Source organism: Salmo salar, chromosome ssa17 (assembly GCF_905237065.1).
Source record: "Salmo salar chromosome ssa17, Ssal_v3.1, whole genome shotgun sequence".
Classification (NCBI taxonomy): domain Eukaryota; kingdom Metazoa; phylum Chordata; class Actinopteri; order Salmoniformes; family Salmonidae; genus Salmo; species Salmo salar.
This window is the reverse complement of record NC_059458.1, coordinates 81210183-81228818: the sequence shown is the minus strand read 5'-3', so window position 1 is coordinate 81228818 and position 18636 is coordinate 81210183. Positions and strand designations below refer to the sequence as shown.

At 45.3% G+C, this 18636-nt stretch overlaps 1 protein-coding gene across 1 annotated transcript; it reads right to left on the bottom strand.

Annotated features, from left to right (window-relative positions):
* Positions 1 to 1046: 1046 nt before the first annotated feature.
* LOC106598507 (23 kDa integral membrane protein-like) lies at positions 1047 to 7284 on the bottom strand. Its single transcript, XM_045700221.1, has 9 exons — positions 7086 to 7284; positions 6711 to 6770; positions 6330 to 6452; positions 5417 to 5491; positions 5210 to 5305; positions 4744 to 4881; positions 2653 to 2727; positions 2335 to 2418; positions 1047 to 1634 (listed from the first exon to the last, which is right to left on the bottom strand). Exons 1-9 carry the CDS (start codon positions 7143 to 7145, stop codon positions 1515 to 1517), a joined length of 831 nt encoding a protein of 276 aa, XP_045556177.1. The 5' UTR covers positions 7146 to 7284; the 3' UTR covers positions 1047 to 1514.
* Positions 7285 to 18636: the final 11352 nt, after the last annotated feature.

The following is an 18636-nucleotide window of genomic DNA, read 5'->3' as shown; positions in this document are numbered from 1 at the left end:
AGCTAGCGTTACAGTAACTCACGGTACCTAATATGAAATGTATTACAGTACTTGACTATCTGAGGTGGAAGCTAGCTAGCGTTACAGTAACTCACGGTACCTAATATGAAATGTATTACAGTACTTGACTATCTGAGGTGGAAGCTAGCTAGCGTTACAGTAACTCACGGTACCTAATATGAAATGTATTACAGTACTTGACTATCTGAGGTGGAAGCTAGCTAACGTTACAGTAACTCACGGTACCTAATATGAAATGTATTACAGTACTTGTCTATCTGAGGTGGAAGCTAGCTAGCGTTACAGTAACTCACGGTACCTAATATGAAATGTATTACAGTACTTGACTATCTGAGGTGGAAGCTAGCTAACGTTACAGTAACTCACGGTACCTAATATGAAATGTATTACAGTACTTGACTATCTGAGGTGGAAGCTAGCTAACGTTACAGTAACTCACGGTACCTAATATGAAATGTATTACAGTACTTGACTATCTGAGGTGGAAGCTAGCTAGCGTTACAGTAACTCACGGTACCTAATATGGGTACACGTATAAACTGTGTTGCAATTTTAGTTGCTTCGCTAACGTTATTTGCTGAGGGGTGTTACACAAAACACTTCAGACGCAATTAGCGTATTACCCGTGTCTAACGTTGGCCTAGTCAACAACAGTCATGACCGGTTAACGGCACCTCTGTTCGATTCACTCAACAGACAGTGACGCACCGGCGGCAGTCGTTTCTATGGCAATGTAAAATGGCGCAAATTAACCATGTCGAAGATCAAAACACTAAATATAAATATGTTTTTATGTTAAATGCACATTTTTAGTATTAGTGGATTGAATATATCTCTTTGCTCAGATGTACTTCCTAAAGTGTTTCCATTCCCCTGTGTATCTTCTTATATGGACTCTCTTTCAGGTTATGTTCATCCAATCACATTGTCCAATCATAACTGCCAGTTTCCACTTACTACATTGGCGGTGCCATTGCAACATTGCTCTTCTCGGGAAATTATTCTGACACAATTACAACGAGCAGTAATGATTTAAATCATATGATTTTATTAACTCTGAGCTGGTTGTTTACTGGCATGATACTTGTTGTTGCGAGGATGAAAAACGTTTCACCATGTTGGACAGATATTCATAATGGCTTGTTCATTCACCATTGTCATACCACACTTATACACTCATTATTAACATGCGTTTCATATTTTTTAATGCACTTTAACAACAAGGTGCAATAGTTAGATCTGAGGGGAATAATTGGCATTTATCATGTACAGGAAATCAAACAAAAGCCAGACTTGAACCAAACTGTACAGCAGGGAAGAGCTGGTATGAGAGCCACACCATGCGTTTTTTACTTGGAATTTAGCCGTGTGTTGATTTTCACTGTAGCTAGTGTTCCAAACAAAAGACCAGCAGGAGGATAACAGTTTGGTATATATGAATCATGTTCTCGTCCTCATGCAGAGCATGGTTATCTGTGGTGTTGACGCTGAGGTCAGGTGACAGCTAGAGGACTGAGTTGGTACTTGACTCTGTCGAGGCTGTCGTTGAGCGGTGGCTCTGTGGACCGAATCTGGAGGGCCAGCAGTACCAGAGACATCACTATGGCAGCAATCTGGAATACAGTGGAACAGATCAAGTTTCAATGTTCCAGTTCATTTACAATGTATAAACGTTGGAAATGTTATTCACTTTCACAGTATTTTGATTTTACCTTTGTTTTAACAGTAAAAAAAAGAAATAACAAAACATGATATAATATATAGAAATGTGCACAGAATAATGTGCTTTTTTCCCACTCATATCCACAACAACGAGTCCACATTGTGGTATTGAACCATAGTTGTGCTAAATGCTACACTTGTCTTGCATCTAAAGACATTACACCTGGGGAGGTAATAGTAGCTTCACAATAAAACATGAATCAACGTTAAACAATAACAGTAGCTTCACAATAAAACATGAATCAACATTCAACATGTAAACAATAATAGTAGCTTCACAATAAAACATGAATCAACGTTAAACAATAACAGTAGCTTCACAATAAAACATGAATCAACATTCAACATGTAAACAATAATAGTAGTTTCACAATAAAACATGAATCAACATTCAACATGTAAACAATAATAGTAGTTTCACAATAAAACATGAATCAACATTAAAACAATAACAGCAGCGTTACAATAAGACATGAATAAACATTAAACATGAAAACAATAACAGTAGCTTCACAATAAGACATGAATCAACATTAAACATGAAAACAATAATAGTAGTTTTACACTAAAACATTAAGTCAGTGGTCATACCATAATGGTGGCAAATGTAGAGATGAACCCGATCATGATCTGAATCAGGAAGTTCATGTGTCTCTTCAGGATGGGACCACAAGGCTGGAACAGATAGAGATGGCATTGTAACAGCCATAGAATTAGATATTAGAACTCTTTATGTATTACAATTACATATTAATAATTGAATAGGATCTCTGTGGTAACAGATCTCTTAATTTCTTTGTGATTTATCTTGTAACTTTGGAGTCAGTTTAGCCCAATGCTAGCTAGCTTTCACTGAAAATTGTTGCATCAAAATAAAAAATGAACAATGTTTAAATAAGACTGCTATACCTTGCTGTACACCCAGCGCTCCTGGGACACTGAAGTTGTAGTTTGTCCGTGTGTGTTATTGTGCTGGCAGTCTAGCTTCAGAAAAACACAGAGACAGAGAAACAGGATCAAACACCTTTATAGGTCACCACAAGCCTCTGTAACGTTTCAAGTCTGTTTAAAGCTTCTATCCTTAGTTGATACATCCAGTTTGGACTTGTATATGTATTATATATACCCACTGACATCACAGAGGCAGGGAGCTTAGTGGTTAGAGCAGGTAGCCTAGTGGTCAGAACAGGTAGCCTAGTGGTTAGAGCAGGTAGCCTAGTGGTTAGAGCAGGGAGCCTAGTGGTTAGAGCAGGGAGCCTAGTGGTTAGAGCAGGTAGCCTAGTGGTTAGAGCAGGTAGCCTAGTGGTTAGAACAGGTAGCCTAGTGGTTAGAGCAGGTAGCCTAGTGGTTAGAGCAGGGAGCCTAGTGGTTAGAGCAGGTAGCCTAGTTGTTAGAGCAGGGAGCCTAGTGGTTAGAGCAGGTAGCCTAGTGGTTAGAGCAGGTAGACTAGTGGTTAGAGCAGGTAGCCTGGTGGTTAGAGCAGGTAGCCTGGTGGTTAGAGCAGGTAGCCTAGTGGTCAGAACAGGTAGCCTAGTGGTTAGAGCAGGTAGCCTAGTGGTTAGAACAGGTAGCCTAGTGGTTAGAGCAGGTAGCCTAGTGGTTAGAGCAGGTAGCCTAGTGGTTAGAGCAGGGAGCCTAGTGGTTAGAGCAGGTAGCCTAGTGGTTAGAGCAGGTAGCCTAGTGGTTAGAGCAAGGAGCATATTGGTTAGAGCAGGTAGCCTAGTGGTTAGAGCAGGTAGCCTAGTGGTTAGAGCAGGTAGCCTAGTGGTCAGAACAGGTAGCCTAGTGGTTAGAGCAGGTAGCCTAGTGGTTAGAGCAGGTAGACTAGTGGTTAGAGCAGGTAGCCGAGTGATTAGAGCAGGTAGACTAGTGGTTAGAGCAGGAAACCTAGTGGTTAGAGCAGGTAGACTAGTGATTAGAGCAGGTAGCCTAGTGGTTAGAGCAGGTAGCCTAGTGGTTAGAGCAGGTAGCCTAGTGGTCAGAACAGGTAGCCTAGTGGTTAGAGCAGGTAGCCTAGTGGTTAGAGCAGGGAGCCTAGTGGTTAGAGCAGGTAGCCTAGTGGTCAGAACAGGTAGCCTAGTGGTTAGAGCAGGTAGTATAGTGTTTAGAGCAGGTAGCCTAGTGGTTAGAACAGGTAGCCTAGTGGTTAGAGCAGGTAGCCTAGTGGTTAGAGCAGGGAGCCTAGTGGTTAGAGCAGGGAGCCTAGTGGTTAGAACAGGTAGCCTAGTGGTTAGAACAGGTAGCCTAGTGGTTAGAGCAGGGAGCCTAGTGGTTAGAGCAGGTAGCCTAGTTGTTAGAGCAGGTAGCCTAGTGGTCAGAACAGGTAGCCTAGTGGTTAGAGCAGGTAGCCTAGTGGTCAGAACAGGGAGCCTAGTGGTTAGAGCAGGGAGCCTAGTGGTTAGAGCAGGGAGCCTAGTGGTTAGAGCGTTGGGCCAGGAACAGAAAGGTTGTTCGATTGAATCCCTGAGCTAACAAGGTATAAATCTGTCGTTTTGCCCCTGAACAAGGCAGTTAACCCACTGTTCCTAGGCCGTCATTGAAAAGAAGAATTTGTTTTTTAACTGACTTGCCTAGTTAAATGAAGGTAAAATAAAAATAAATTATTCAAGAATAAACGTACAAATTTCTCATGAGCTTAGTTCAACTGTCGTACCCCATCAGAAACCCAAACATAAGCTTGTTTTACTCCAATGTTTGTAGACAAACACTGTATAGCCTATAATGTTGATATCATGGATGGTCAGTCCTTGCATCCATAGCTCTGTCTATGAATTGGAGAGGGGTTACATTTCTCCAGCCCCATCCCTCAGCTGTTTATAATGTAAATGACTAAAGGTTGGCCCCAAGGCTGTCTTGTTTCTCCGTTTCATATTTTGTTTATCTCAATCCGTTGGCTGCTGCTATTAGTCATCTCTGTGCATGTAAAATGTCTTCAATGTTAAGACAGCCTTAGCTCTACTTGTCCATCTCCTAACAGGAAGGAACTGTAGGTAAGCTCACCGTAGTGTTCTGTAGGCCTAGATTTACAGTCTCACATAGACTGTCCAATGAGTTGTCTGGAGGGAGTGGAGGACAGTAGCAGGAGGGTGGAATGTGACAACCCCAGTCTGAGTGGCCACGCAGTCCACAGCATTGATCCTAATGGACAAACAACATAAACAAACAAACCAAAAAAAACACTCATCTCCAAATGTATATATTTGTTTGATTGTGCAACTACAAACAACAATATTGTACAACAACAAACAATTAGTCTGGTCCCCTCTCTATGTTTTTGCCAACTATTCTGTCTACCATTGTCAATATATTGATTTATGGCAATAATGATGGTGTTAAAGTTGATACAGATGTGGCAATGTTAACAATATTAAATACGTTGGCTGAAGATAATACAGATTGAAGCCAGATTGATTGATTGATTGATTGATTGATTGATTGATTGATTGATTGATTGATTGATTATTACTGATGCCTGGAGTTTGTTCAGCTCCCTCTGGACCTGTGGTTCAGTATCGTGAAGAGGAGTCACAGAGTGAAACCTTCTGTCCAGAATCTCCTCCATCTTAAATGAATAAATAACACTTTATTATAACATCACACACTGTTTATTAACATAACAACAGTTTGGAATTGTTAAAAACTCAATGACATTTTTAGGGGAGGAAGTGGATACCTTTGGTTGGGCACGAACCATCGGCACAGCGATGATTACGATGGCTATGAATTCACAGGTCATGAAGACAACATACTGTAGAAAGATATAGAGACAGATAGACAGACAGAGACAGGTTAACAACATGCAGATCCCCCTCCAAAACCCCTGTCCTTATCATTGATTATAGATAGTTTAGATTTGATTTGAAAATAATCAGATGAATCTGAATAATAACACAAATCAATCATATTACTCTGAGCTATGAGACTAAGCTGTTAGAAACCAGGGTTGTTGTCTATGAGACTAAGCTGTTAGAAACCAGGGTTGTTGTCTATGAGACTAAGCTGTTAGAAACCAGGGTTGTTGTCTATGAGACTAAGCTGTTAGAAACCAGGGTTGTTGTCTATGAGACTAAGCTGTTAGAAACCAGGGTTGTTGTCTATGAGACTAAGCTGTTAGAAACCAGGGTTGTTGTCTATGAGACTAAGCTGTTAGAAACCAGGGTTGTTGTCTATGAGACTAAGCTGTTAGAAACCAGGGTTGTTGTCTATGAGACTAAGCTGTTAGAAACCAGGGTTGTTGTCTATGAGACTAAGCTGTCATAAACCAGGGTTGTTGTCTATGAGACTAAGCTGTTAGAAACCAGGATTGTTGCCAATTCCATTTCATTTCCAGTCAATTCAGAAATAAACCAAATTCTAATTCCAAAATCAAACTTTTCCTCATTAAAAAGCATTGAAAAGACTTGGAATTGGAATGTCATTCTACATCCTGAATTGACAGGAATTGAAATGGAATTGATCCCAATCCTGTTAGGCTGCATTTACACAGGTAGCCCAATTCTGACCAATCAGATCAGATCTCTTGACAATAATTGGGCAAAAGATCAGAATTGGTCTGCCTGTGTAAACGGAGCCTTAGAGACACTTACCAGGATCAGCAGTATTCTCTTGTCTCTGTAGGCAGCGTAGCCTCCCAGGATGGAGAACAGTACAGTAATGGGTCCAAACACATTTAGTATGTACATCTCATGGAGGGTACTCCGATGGTCAAACTGCACTCACACAAATAATACAGGCCAATGAAAAAACAATAAAGGTCAATTAAATAATTGTGCATCTTTGTGATGCTGTTAACATCACTTTAGGTGACGTACTGTAGGTTTTTACAATCTAATTTCACATCAGGTCATTTAAAGGTCAGTTAAATGACCTGACGACTTTGGTAATTTACAATTCATTGTAAATTGTGTTATTATTTTATTACATAAGAAGAAACTCTCTGAGTTATAAAACATTTTTACAGTTGTTACCTCAGGAGGGTGTTGGAAGCTGTATGACACCCCAACTACAAACAGAAATAACCCAGATACCTGCAAGTATAGATATTTTAGGTCTGTTACGGTATGTTACAAATGTATTAAGATACTGTATGATGCCATTATTGGAAACATACTACACTGCATATTACACAATATAGATATACTTCAATATGTTTTACATTTTGTTATTGTATTTTAGACTAACATTTTGTTTTTAATATTACCCTTTTTAGATACTAAATGTAACACAGGTGTTTTTAATATGATTTATACACTGTTATAATGATGAATCCATAACATAACTAATTAACTAAATAACTAATTAACAAGAAAAGGTCAGACCTGGCAGGTCAAACCAGTACGTACCAGAAGCAGGACATTGAAAGTGATGCATAGTCCTCTCATGTACATTCTGCCATTCCCCATAGTGCGATAAATAAGTCCTCGATCCCAAACAGTTGCTTCAAACTATAACTGGACGGATAATGGACTGAACACAAGACCCTGGGGTGATTTACTGTGTTTAAAGAGGATCCTTCAACTTGTTTCTGTTGGAGGGTGGAAAATGACCAAGTTTGGAAGGTTGTTTCTTTAACTACTACGTTAGTTGGCTGAAAGCCCTTGGTCACCAACTACAGCAGAAGAAATGTATCAAAATAAGGAGTTTTCTTTTCTTCTTGCCAGTTGAAAACACTTAGGCTTCATTTGGCCTAAGGGAAGCACAGCACTTGTCTGGGTGGGATTGGAGAGTACAGCATCTGTAGGTTCCTCTTCCTAGTGAATTCCATGAAAACAGAGTAGATACACTGTACTTACAGTACCAGTCAAAAGTTTGGACACACTTACTCAATCAAGGGTTTTTCTTTATTTTTACTATTTTCTACATTGTTAGAATAATAGTGAAGACATCAAAACTATGAAAGAACACATATGGAATCACGTAGTAAACAAAAAAGTGTTAAACAAATCAAAATAGATGTTAGATTTTAGATTCTTCAAAGTTGCCACACTTTGCCTTGAGGACAGCTTTGCACACTCTTGGCATTCTCTCAACCAACTTCACCTGGAATGCTTTTCCAACCGTCTTGAAGGAGTTCCCACATATGCTGAGCACTTTGGCTGCTTTTCCTTCACTCTGCGGTCCAACTCATCCCAAACCATCTCAACTGGGTTGAGGTCGGGTGATTGTGGAGGCCAGGTCATCAGATGCAGCACGCCATCAATCTCCTTCTTGGTCAAATAGCCCTTACACAGCCTGGAGGTGTGTTGGGTCACTTTCCTGTTGAAAAACAAATGATAGTTCCACTAAGCGCAAACCAGATGGGATGGCGTATCGCTGCAGAATGCTGTGGTAGCCATGCTGGTTAAGTGTGCCTTGAATTCTAAATAAATCACCAACAGTGTCACCAGCAAAGCACCATCACACCATTACACCTCCTCCTCCATGATTCATGGTGGGAACCACACATGCGGAGATTGGCCGTTCACCTCCTCTGCGTCTCAATAAGACACGGCGGTTGGAACCAAAAATCTCAAGTATAAAATATATTTTGATTTGTTTAACATTTTTTGGTTACTACATGATTCCATATGTGTTATTTCATAGTTGGGATGTCTTCACTATTATTCTACAATGTAGAAAATAGTAAAAAATAAAGAAAAACCATTGAATGAGTTGGTGTGTTGTCAAGGGGTGTGTAACTGGTGCATAGAAGCCAGGCGCAGGAGAGCAGAGATGAGTGGACAAAGCACTTTACTTAGGCAATCATTTGCACAGAACGCTACCGTGTCAACAAAACAAATGCCCAACGAACAAGTGAGGCAGCACAAAGTACAAAAACCCAAGTACAAAGTACAGGCTGCCACAAAGCACGGGTATAAAACAGAACCCGGCGCAAGCCAGCCAGAAGCGTGCCAACCTCAACAATAAACAATTTCACACACAGACATGGGGGGAACAGAGGGTTAAATACACGACAAGTAATGATGGAAATGTAAACCAGGTGTGTGAGAAAACAAGACAAAACAAATGGAAAATGAAAAGTGGATTGGCGATGGCTAGAAGACCGGTGACGTCGACCGCCGAACGTCGCCCGGACAAGGAGAGGAACCGACTTCGGCGGAAGTCGTGACAGTACCCCTCCTTGACGCGCGGCTCCAGCAGCGCGCCGACACCGGCCTCGGGGACAACCCGGAGGGCAAGGTGCAGGGCGATCCGGACGGAGGAAATCCCGCAGCATTGAAGGGTCCAACACGTCCTCCACCGGAACCAAGCATCTCTCCTCCGGACCGTACCCCTCCCACTCCACGAGGTACTGAAGGCCCCTCGCCCGACGCATTGAATCCAGTATGGAGCGAAAGGAATACGCCGGGGCCCCCCTTGATGTCCAGAGGGGGCGGAGGAACCTCCCGCACCTCAGACTCCTGGAGTGGGCCAGCCACCACCGGCCTGAGGAGAGACACATGGAACGAGGGGGTTAATACGGTAATCGGGGGGAAGTTGTAACCTGTAACTAACCTCGTTCAGTCTCCTCAGGACTTTAAATGGCCCCACAAACCGCGGCCCCAGCTTCCGGCAGGGCAGGCAGAGGGGCAGGATTCAGGTCGAGAGCCAGACCCGACCTCACTGCGGTGATGGTCTGCGCTGGCTTTCTGGCGAAGCACTGCCCGCTGGAGGTGAATATGAGCAGCGTCGCATGTCTCCTCCGTGCGCCTCAACCAGTTGTCCACCGCAGGAGCCTCGATCTGACTCTGATGCCATGGCGCCAGAACCGGCTGGTACCCCAGTACGCACTGGAAAGGGCAGATGATAGTAGATGAGTGGCGGAGCGAGTTCTGGGCCATCTCTGCCCAAGGCACGAACGCCGCCCACTCCCCCGGCCAGTCCTGGCAATAAGACCTCAGAAACCTACCCACCTCTTGGTTTACTCTCTCCACCTGCCCGTTACTCTCGGGGTGGAAACCTGAGGTAAGGCTGATCGAGACCCCCAGACGTTTCATGAACGCCCTCCAGACCCTCAACGTGAACTGTGGACCCTGATCAGACACTATATCCTCAGGCACCCCGTAGTGCCGGAAGACGTGTGTAAACAAGGCCTTCACAGTCTGTAGGGCCGTAGGGAGACCGGGCAGCGGGAGGAGATGGCAGGACTTAGAAAACCGGTCCACAACGACCAGGATCGTGGTGTTACCCTGTGAAGGAGGAAGATCTGTAAGGAAATCCACCGACAGGTGCGACCAAGCCCGTTGTGGAACGGGTAAGGGGTGTAGCTTACCTCTGGGCAGGTGCCTAGGAGCCTTACACTGGGCGCACACCAAGCAGGAGGAAACACAAACCCTCACGTCCTTAGCCAACGTGGGCCACCAGTACTTCCCATTCAGACAGCGCACCGTTCGACCGATGCCTGGATGACCAGAGGAGGGTGACGTGTGGGCCCAATAGATCAGCCGGTCACGGACAGCAGACGGAATGTACAGACGCCCAGCGGGACACTGGAGGGGAGTGGGCTCTGCACGTAGCGCCTGCTCAATATCCGCGTCCAGCTCCCACACTACCGGCGCCACCAGGCAGGAGGCCGGGAGTATGGGGATGGGATCCATGGGCCGCTCCTCTGTGTCATACAGCCGGGACAGTGCGTCTGCCTTCATGTTCTGGAAACCTGGTCTGTAAGAAAGGGTGAAAACAAAACGGATGAAAAACATGGCCCACCTTGCCTGGCGAGGGTTCAGTCTCCTCGCTGCCCGGATGTACTCCAGATTGCGATTGTCAGTCCAAATGAGAAAAGGGTGTTTAGCCCCCTCAAGCCAATGCATCCACGCCTTCAAGGCCTTGACGACAGGCAACAGCTCCCGGTCCCCCATGTCATTGTTTCGCTCCGCCGGGCTGAGCTTCCTCGAGAAGAAGGCACAAGGGCAGAGCTTCAGTGGCGTACCGGAGCGCTGAGAGAGCACGGCTCCTATCCCAGCCTCGGACGCGTCCACCTCCACCATGAATGCTAAAGAGGGATCCGGATGGGCCAGCAAGGGAGCCGAGGTAAACAGAGCCCTCAGGTGACCAAAAGCCCTGTCCGCCTCAGCTGACCACTGCAAACGTACCTGTCCCCCCTTCAGCAGTGAGGTAATGGGAGACGCTACCTGACCAAAACCCCGGATAAACCTCCGGTAGTAATTGGCAAACCTAAGAAACCGCTGCACCTCCTTTACCATGGAAGGAGTCGGGCCAATTACGCATGGCTGAAATGCGGTCACTCTCCTTCTCCACCCCTGAGGTGGAAATGCGGTACCCTAGGAAGGAGACGGACTGTTGGAAGAATAGGCAATTCTCAGCCTTGATGTACAGGTCACGCTCCAACAGTCGACACAGCACCCTGCGTACCAGGGACACATGCTCGGCGCATGTACCGGAGTATATCAGAATGTCATCAATATACACCACTACACCCTGCCCGTGCAGGTCCCTGAAAATCTCGTCTACAAAGGCTTGGAAGACTGATGGAGCATTCATCAACCCGTACGGCATGACGAGGTACTCATAATGCCCTGAGGTTGTACTGAACGCCGTCTTCCACTCGTCTCCCTCCCGGATACACACCAGGTTGTAAGCCATCCTGAGATCTAGTTTGGTGAAGAAGCGCGCCCCGTGCATTGATTCAATCGCTGTGGCGATAAGAGGTAGCGAGTAACTGTACCTCACAGTGATCTGATTTAGGCCTCGATAGTCAATACACGGGCGCAGACCTCCCTCCTTCTTCTTCACAAAAAATAAACTGGGATTTGGAGACATATGTTTCCGCCCGTCTCCGCCTGTGACAGGGGATACACGTGACCCCTGTGAAGTGCGGCGTCTACCAAGAGATTTATCGCACAATCCCCCTGACGATGGGGTGGTAATTGAGTCGCCTTCTTTTTGGAGAAGTCGAGAGCCAAATCGGCATATTCAGGAGGAATGCGCACGGTGGAGACTTGGTCTGGACTTTCCACCGTAGTAGCACCAATGGAAACCCATAAACACCTCCCCGAGCACTCTCACGACCACCCCGTGAGAGCCCTCCGTTGCCATGAAACAGTGGGGTCATGACAACCTAACCAGGGTAGGCCTAGCACCACGGGAAACGCAGGAGAGTCAATGAAGAGGAGACTGATTCTCTCCATGTGACCCCCCTGCGTCACCATGCCCAGAGGACCGGTGGCCTCCCTAATCAACCCTGACCCTAATGGTCGACTGTCTAAGGCATGAACTGGGAAGGGCATAGCCACTGGAACGATGGGGATCCCTAAACTATGGGTGTCTGTCTATAAAATTCCCAGCCGCGCCTGAATCGATGAGCGCCTTATGCTGGGAATGCGGGGAAAACTCAGGAAAAGTAACAAACAAAAATATGTGTGCAACAGAGGGCTCTGGGTGAGAATGATGCCTTCTCACCTGGGGTGACGCCAGAGTGCCCTGCCTGCTGCCTCAACTCCCAGAGGGACCAACCCGACACCGACCGGCAGTGTGACCTCTGCGGCCACAGATGGTGCACGAGACGGAACCTCCTCCGGTCTCCCTGAGCGCAGCACCTCCCAGCTCCATGGGCATCGGAGCGGTGGTGCTGGGGGATGGAACCGACAGACCCCGCTCTGGACGTCCGCGGGTAGCCAGCAGGTTATCCAGCCGAATGGACAGGTCCACCAGCTGGTCGAAAGTGAGGGTGATGTCCATGCAGGCCAATTCTCGACGGACGTCCTCGCGCAAACTGCAGCGATAGTGGTCGATCAGGGCCCTGTCGTTCCATCCCGCGCCGGCGGCCAGGGTGCGAATGTCCATCGCGAACTCCTGGGTGCTCCTCGTCTCCTGCCTCAGATGGAAGAGGCGTTCACCCGCCCGGGTGAAATCCTCGAAATGGTTCAACGCCGCATCTCCTTCTCCCCACACGGCGTTGGCCCACTCTAGGGCTTTCCCCAAGTGGCACGAGACGAGGGCGGACACCTTCTCACGGCCCGAAGGAGCCGGGTGGACGGTTGCCAGGTAGAGATCCAGCTGCAACAGGAAACCCTGGCAGCGCGTAGCCGTCCCGTCGTACTCCCGGGGAAGGGCGAGACGAATCGCACTGGGACCGGGTGAAGGGGGGGGCGAGTAGTGGAGACCCTGGTTGTGCTGGTGGAGGCGCTGGAGGAACTCTCTGTCTCTCCCAGCGGTCCATGGTTTGGACAACGCGGTCCATGGCGGCGCCGAGATGGTGGAGCATCGCCGTGTGCTCCTGGACGTGCTCCTCAACCTCCATACCAGGGGCACCTTCTCCTGCTGACTCCATATTGTGGGTGTGAAATTCTGTCAAGGGGTGAGTGTAGCTGGTGCATAGAAGTCAGGCGAAGGAGAGCAGAGATGAGTGGGCAAAGCACTTTACTTAGGCAATCATTTGCACAGAACGCTACCGCGTCAACAAAACAAATGCCTAATGAACAAGTGAGGCAGCACAAAGTACAAAAACCCAAGTACAAAGTACAGGCTGCCACAAAGCACGGGTATAAAACAGAACCCGGTGCAAGCCAGCCGGAAGCGTGCCAACCTCAACAATAAACAATTTCACACACAGACATGGGGGGAACAGAGGGTTAAATACACGACAAGTAATGATGGAAATGTAAACCAGGTGTGTGGGAAAACAAGACAAAACAAATGGAAAATGAAAAGTGGATCGGCGATGGCTAGAAGACCAGTGACGTCGACCGCGAACGCCGCCAGAACAAGGAGAGGAACCGACTTCGCCGGAAGTTGTGACATGTGTTCACACTTTTGACTGGTACTCTATATTAATCAAACTAAATGTGGTGTAGGTTAGGATATCTGAACATTTAAAGTTGATATAACTCAGAATACATGATGCAGCACAATAACTTAAAATAGTAAGTTGAAAAAGCAAATATTTGTTTTCAGTGGATATACAAGTCCAGTACCGTACTCTGTAAAGAAGCTGGATCCTTCACTCTGCTCTGCACAGCATAACAATGAGCTGACGAGTTCAGATAGGAATGTCATTTGTAATCAGACGTCCAAGTCAAGGCACTGCCATTAAACAGAAACATAAACACCCTTCAATTTAATTATTTTCTAAAAGATTCATATTTCAGTCATAGTAGCCAAATTCAGTAGCATTGAAGTGAAGTTTTAGATTTTTCCGGATCAACGCCACAAGTGCAGACAGACACCTCTTTGAGAGTATGTGTAGGGGTGGGATAAGATTAGTCAAGGCCACTGCAGCACTTTGGGTGTGTTTACACAGGCAGCCCAATGCTTTTGACCTTTCAGATCAGCTCTGAAAAAGATCTAACCGAGTTTTGTAATGGTGAGAGGTTAGCATGTCTTGGGGCTATGATATTTGTGTGCCTGTAACTTTCTGACTCATAGCCAAGAAATCTGTAATGCATTTAGACATTTTTGCAGAGGTCTTAGTCACACAATTTTACATCTATCTAAGATGTTTGTTGCAGTATTTCTCAATGAAAAAATGTGCATGAAAACTAGCCATCACTCCGTAAATGACAACAAACACTTAATTGAGGAATCCCATCCACTCCTACTAGGAGTACTACTGCTGACCAATCACCAATGAAGGGGCGTAGACTTCGGCTACCGAACTTCAACTTGCCTCAAGAAAAAATGTTGTGTGCCTGTACAGCCGGAAAAAATCCCTGCCAAACACCAAAAAGAAGAGAAACGTAACAAAATGTTGTCATTATATATGCGCAAACTGTTTCCACTGGGAAACATGTGACACTTCCTAACCCCAAACCCTACCTTAATTTTAAACCAATGAGGAAATTCAATATTAGTTCTCTGGTCAGTCATGTCCCTTTAGTTTTTCCCGACATCTTGGTACGGAGGAGGTGGCGGGTGATAAACGTTGGCGTAGGGAGGAGCATGTGTTGAAGGCAGCATGGGAGGAGCTTTAGGAATAATTCCCATTTCCATGTTGGTTGCAAAGCTAACTTAAGTTAATAAACAGATCACTGACCATTTCGAATCTCCGCTGTGCAATCCGGTTTCCGAGCTGGTCACGGGTGCACCTCAGCCACGCTCAAGGTACTAAACGATATCATAACCGTCATCAATAAAAGATTGTACTGTGCGGCCGTCTTCAATGACCTGGCCAAGGCTTTCGACTCTGTCAATCACTACATTCTTATCGGCAGACTCAACAGCTTTGGTTTCTCAAATGACTGCCTCGCCTGGTTCACCAACTACTTCTCAGACAGCGTTCAGTGTGTCAAATCGGAGGGCCTGTTGTCTGAACCTCTGGCAGTCTCTATGGGGGGTACCACAGGGTTTAATTCTCGGGCCTACTCTTTTCTCTGTATATATCAACAATGTTGCTCTTGCTGTGGGTGATTCCCTGATTCCCTGACAACTACAAATACCTAGGTCTCTGGCTAGATTGTAAACTCTCCTTCCAGACTCATATTAAACATCTCCAATCCAAAATTAAATCTAGAATCGGCTTTCTATTCCGAAACAATGCCTTCTTCGCTCACGCCGCCAAACATACCCTCGTAAAACTGACTATCCTACCGATCCTCGACTTCGGTGATGTCATTTACAAAATAGCCTCAATCACTCTACTCAGAAAACTGAATGCAGTCTATCACAGTGCCATCTGTTTTGTCACCAAAGCTCCATATACCACCCACCACTGCGACCTGTATGCTCTAATTGGCTGGCCCTCGCTACATATTTGTCGCCAGACCCACTGGCTCCATCCAGGTCATCTATAAGTCTTTGCTAGGTAAAGCTCCACCTTATCTCAGCTCACTGATCACGATAACAAAACCCACCAGTAGCACGCGCTCCAGCAGGTGTATCTCACTGGTCATCCCCAAAGCCAACATCTCCTTTGGCCGCCTTTCCTTCCAGTTCTCTGCTGCCAATGACTGGAACGAATTGCAAAAATCGCTGAAGCTGGAGACTTATATTTCCCTCACTAACTTTAAACATCAGCTATCCAAGCAGCTAACTGATCACTGCAGCTGTACATAGCCCATCTGTAAATAGCCCAACCAATCTACCTACCTCATCCCCATATTGTTTTTATTTACTTTTCTGCTCTTTTGCACACCAGTATTCCTACTTGCACATCATCATCTGAACATCTATCACTCCAGCGTTAATTTGCTAAATTGTAATTACTTGCTACTATGGCCTATGTATTGCCTTATCTCCTCACACAATTTCACACACTGTATATAGACTTTATTCTTTTTTTGTTTGTATTGTTTTATTGACTGTACACTTGTTTATCCCATGTGTAACTCTGTGTTGTTTGTGTCACACTACTTTGCTTTATCTTGGCCAGGTCGCAGTTGTAAATGAGAACTTGTTCTCAACTAGCCCATCTGGTTAAATAAAGGAGAAATATAAAATATAAAAGTAAAAACCCTTTAAAGTACTGCTTAAGTTGTTTTTTGTACTTCACATTTGCTATTTATATTTTTGACAACTTTTACTTCACTACATTCCTAAAGAGAATAATGTTCTTTTTACTCCATACATTTTCCCTGACACCCAAAAGTACTCATTACATTTTGAATGCTTAGCAGGACAGGAAAATGGTCCAATTCACACACTTATCAAGAGAACAACCCTGGTTATCTCTACTGCCTCCGATCTGGTGGACTCACTAAACACAAAGGCTTTGTATGTAAATGATGTTGGAGTGTTGGAGTGTGCCCCTCATAGAGATTACAGGCTGTAGGGTGAAGTTACCTCGAGACTCCGATCCTGGGTCTGTTTAGCATTTTCCTCACCAATGGTTAAGGTTAGGATTGGGGGAGGGGGAGCTGATCCTAGATCTGTACCTAGGGGAAACTTCACCCTGAGCGAGACGACAGTCAACATTCCAACCACTTCCTTCTTTATTGGAAAACATGCAAATGCTCATCTAGGTCACACGAAGACTACACCTGCATCCAAAATGACATCCTATTCCCAATGTACAGTGAGGGAAACAAGTATTTGATCCCCTGCTGATTTTGCACGTTTGCCCACTGACAAAGAAATGATCAGTCTATAATTTTAATGGTAGGTTTATTTGAACAGTGAGAGACAGAATAACAACAAAAAATATCCAGAAAAACGCATGTCAAAAATTTTATAAAATGATTTGCATTTTAATGAGGGAAATAAGTATTTGACCCCTCTGCAAAACATGACTTCGTACTTGGTGGAAAAACCCTTGTTGGCAATCACAGAGGTCAGACGTTTCTTGTAGTTGGCCACCAGGTTTGCACACATCTCAGGAGGGATTTTGTCCCACTCCTCTTTGCAGATCTTCTCCAAGTCATTAAGGTTTCAAGGCTGACGTTTGGCAACTCGACCCTTCAGCTCCCTCCACAGATTTTCTATGGGATTAAGGTCTGGAGACTGGCTAGGCCACTCCAGGACCTTAATGTGCTTCTTCTTGAGCCACTCCTTTGTTGCCTTGGCCGTGTGTTTTGGGTCATTGTCATGCTGGAATACCCATCCACGACCCATTTTCAATGCCCTGGCAGCGGGAAGGAGGCTCTCACCCAAGATTTGACGGTACATGGCCCCGTCCATCGTCCCTTTGGTGCGGTGAAGTTGTCCTGTCCCCTTAGCAGAAAAACACCCCAAAGCATAATGTTTCCACCTCCATGTTTGACAGTGGGGATGGTGTTCTTGGGGTCATAGGCAGCATTCCTCCTCCTCCAAACACGGCGAGTTGAGTTGATGCCAAAGAGCTCCATTTTGGTCTCATCTGACCACAACACTTTCACCCAGTTGTCCTCTGAATCATTCAGATGTTCATTGGCAAACTTCAGACGGGCATGTATATGTGCTTTCTTGAGCAGGGGGGACCTTGCGGGCGCTGCAGGATTTCAGTCCTTCACGGCTTAGTGTGTTACCAATTGTTTTCCTGGTGACTATGGTCCCAGCTGCCTTGAGATCATTGACAAGATCCTCCCGTGTAGTTCTGGGCTGATTCCTCATTGTTCTCATGATCATTGAAACTCCACGAGGTGAGATCTTGCATGGAGCCCCAGGCCGAGGGAGATTGACAGTTCTTTTGTGTTTCTTCCATTTGCGAATGATCGCACCAACTGTTGTCACCTTCTCACCATGCTGCTTGGCGATGGTCTTGTAGCCCATTCCAGCCTTGTGTGGGTCTACAATCTTGTCCCTGACATCCTTGGAGAGCTCTTTGGTCTTGGCCATGGTGGAGAGTTTGGAATCTGATTGATTGATTGCTTCTGTGGACAGGTGTCTTATACAGGTAACAAGCTGAGATTAGGAGCACTCCCTTTAAGAGTGTGCTCCTAATCTCAGCTCGTTACCTGTATAAAAGACACCTGGGAGCCAGAAATATTTCTGATTGAGATGGGGTCAAATACTTATTACCCTCATTAAAATGCAAATCAATTTATAACATTTTTGACATGCGTTTTTCTGGATTTGTTTGTGGTTATTCTGTCTCTCACTGTTCAAATAAACCTACCATTAAAATGATAGACTGATCAGCAGGGGATCAAATACTTTTGTAGTACACTACTTTTGACCAGGGCCCATTGGGCACTATGTAGGGTATAGGGTACAATTTAGGATGCAGCCCTGCTGTCATATTCTTCCTCTTCTGAAGAGGAGAAATCATCGGACCAATATGCAGCGGTTATATTGCTCATCTTCGTATTTATTGAAGGTAAACACACTTAAACAAAATAACGACGATAACAGTCCAGTAAGGTGCACAGACTAAACCGGAAACAACCACCCACAAACACAAGTGAAAACAAACACACTTAAATATGGCCTCCAATTAGAGACAATGACAACCAGCTGCCTCTAATTGGAGGTCATTGAAAAAAACACAACATAGACATAGAAAACTAGAAAAACCACATAGAAATAGAAAACATAGAACATAAA

Excerpts from the sequence above, each read along its gene's own strand:
- LOC106598507 (XM_045700221.1), bottom strand. The coding sequence starts at position 7,145 with ATGGGGAATGGCAGAATGTACATGAGAGGACTATGCATCACTTTCAAT. Across the intron at positions 5,492-6,329 it reads AGAGAATACTGCTGATCCTG|TATGTTGTCTTCATGACCTG; the intron begins GTAAGTGTCTCT and ends ATCTTTCTACAG. Across the intron at positions 2,728-4,743 it reads TAGGCCTACAGAACACTACG|CTAGACTGCCAGCACAATAA; the intron begins GTGAGCTTACCT and ends GTTTTTCTGAAG.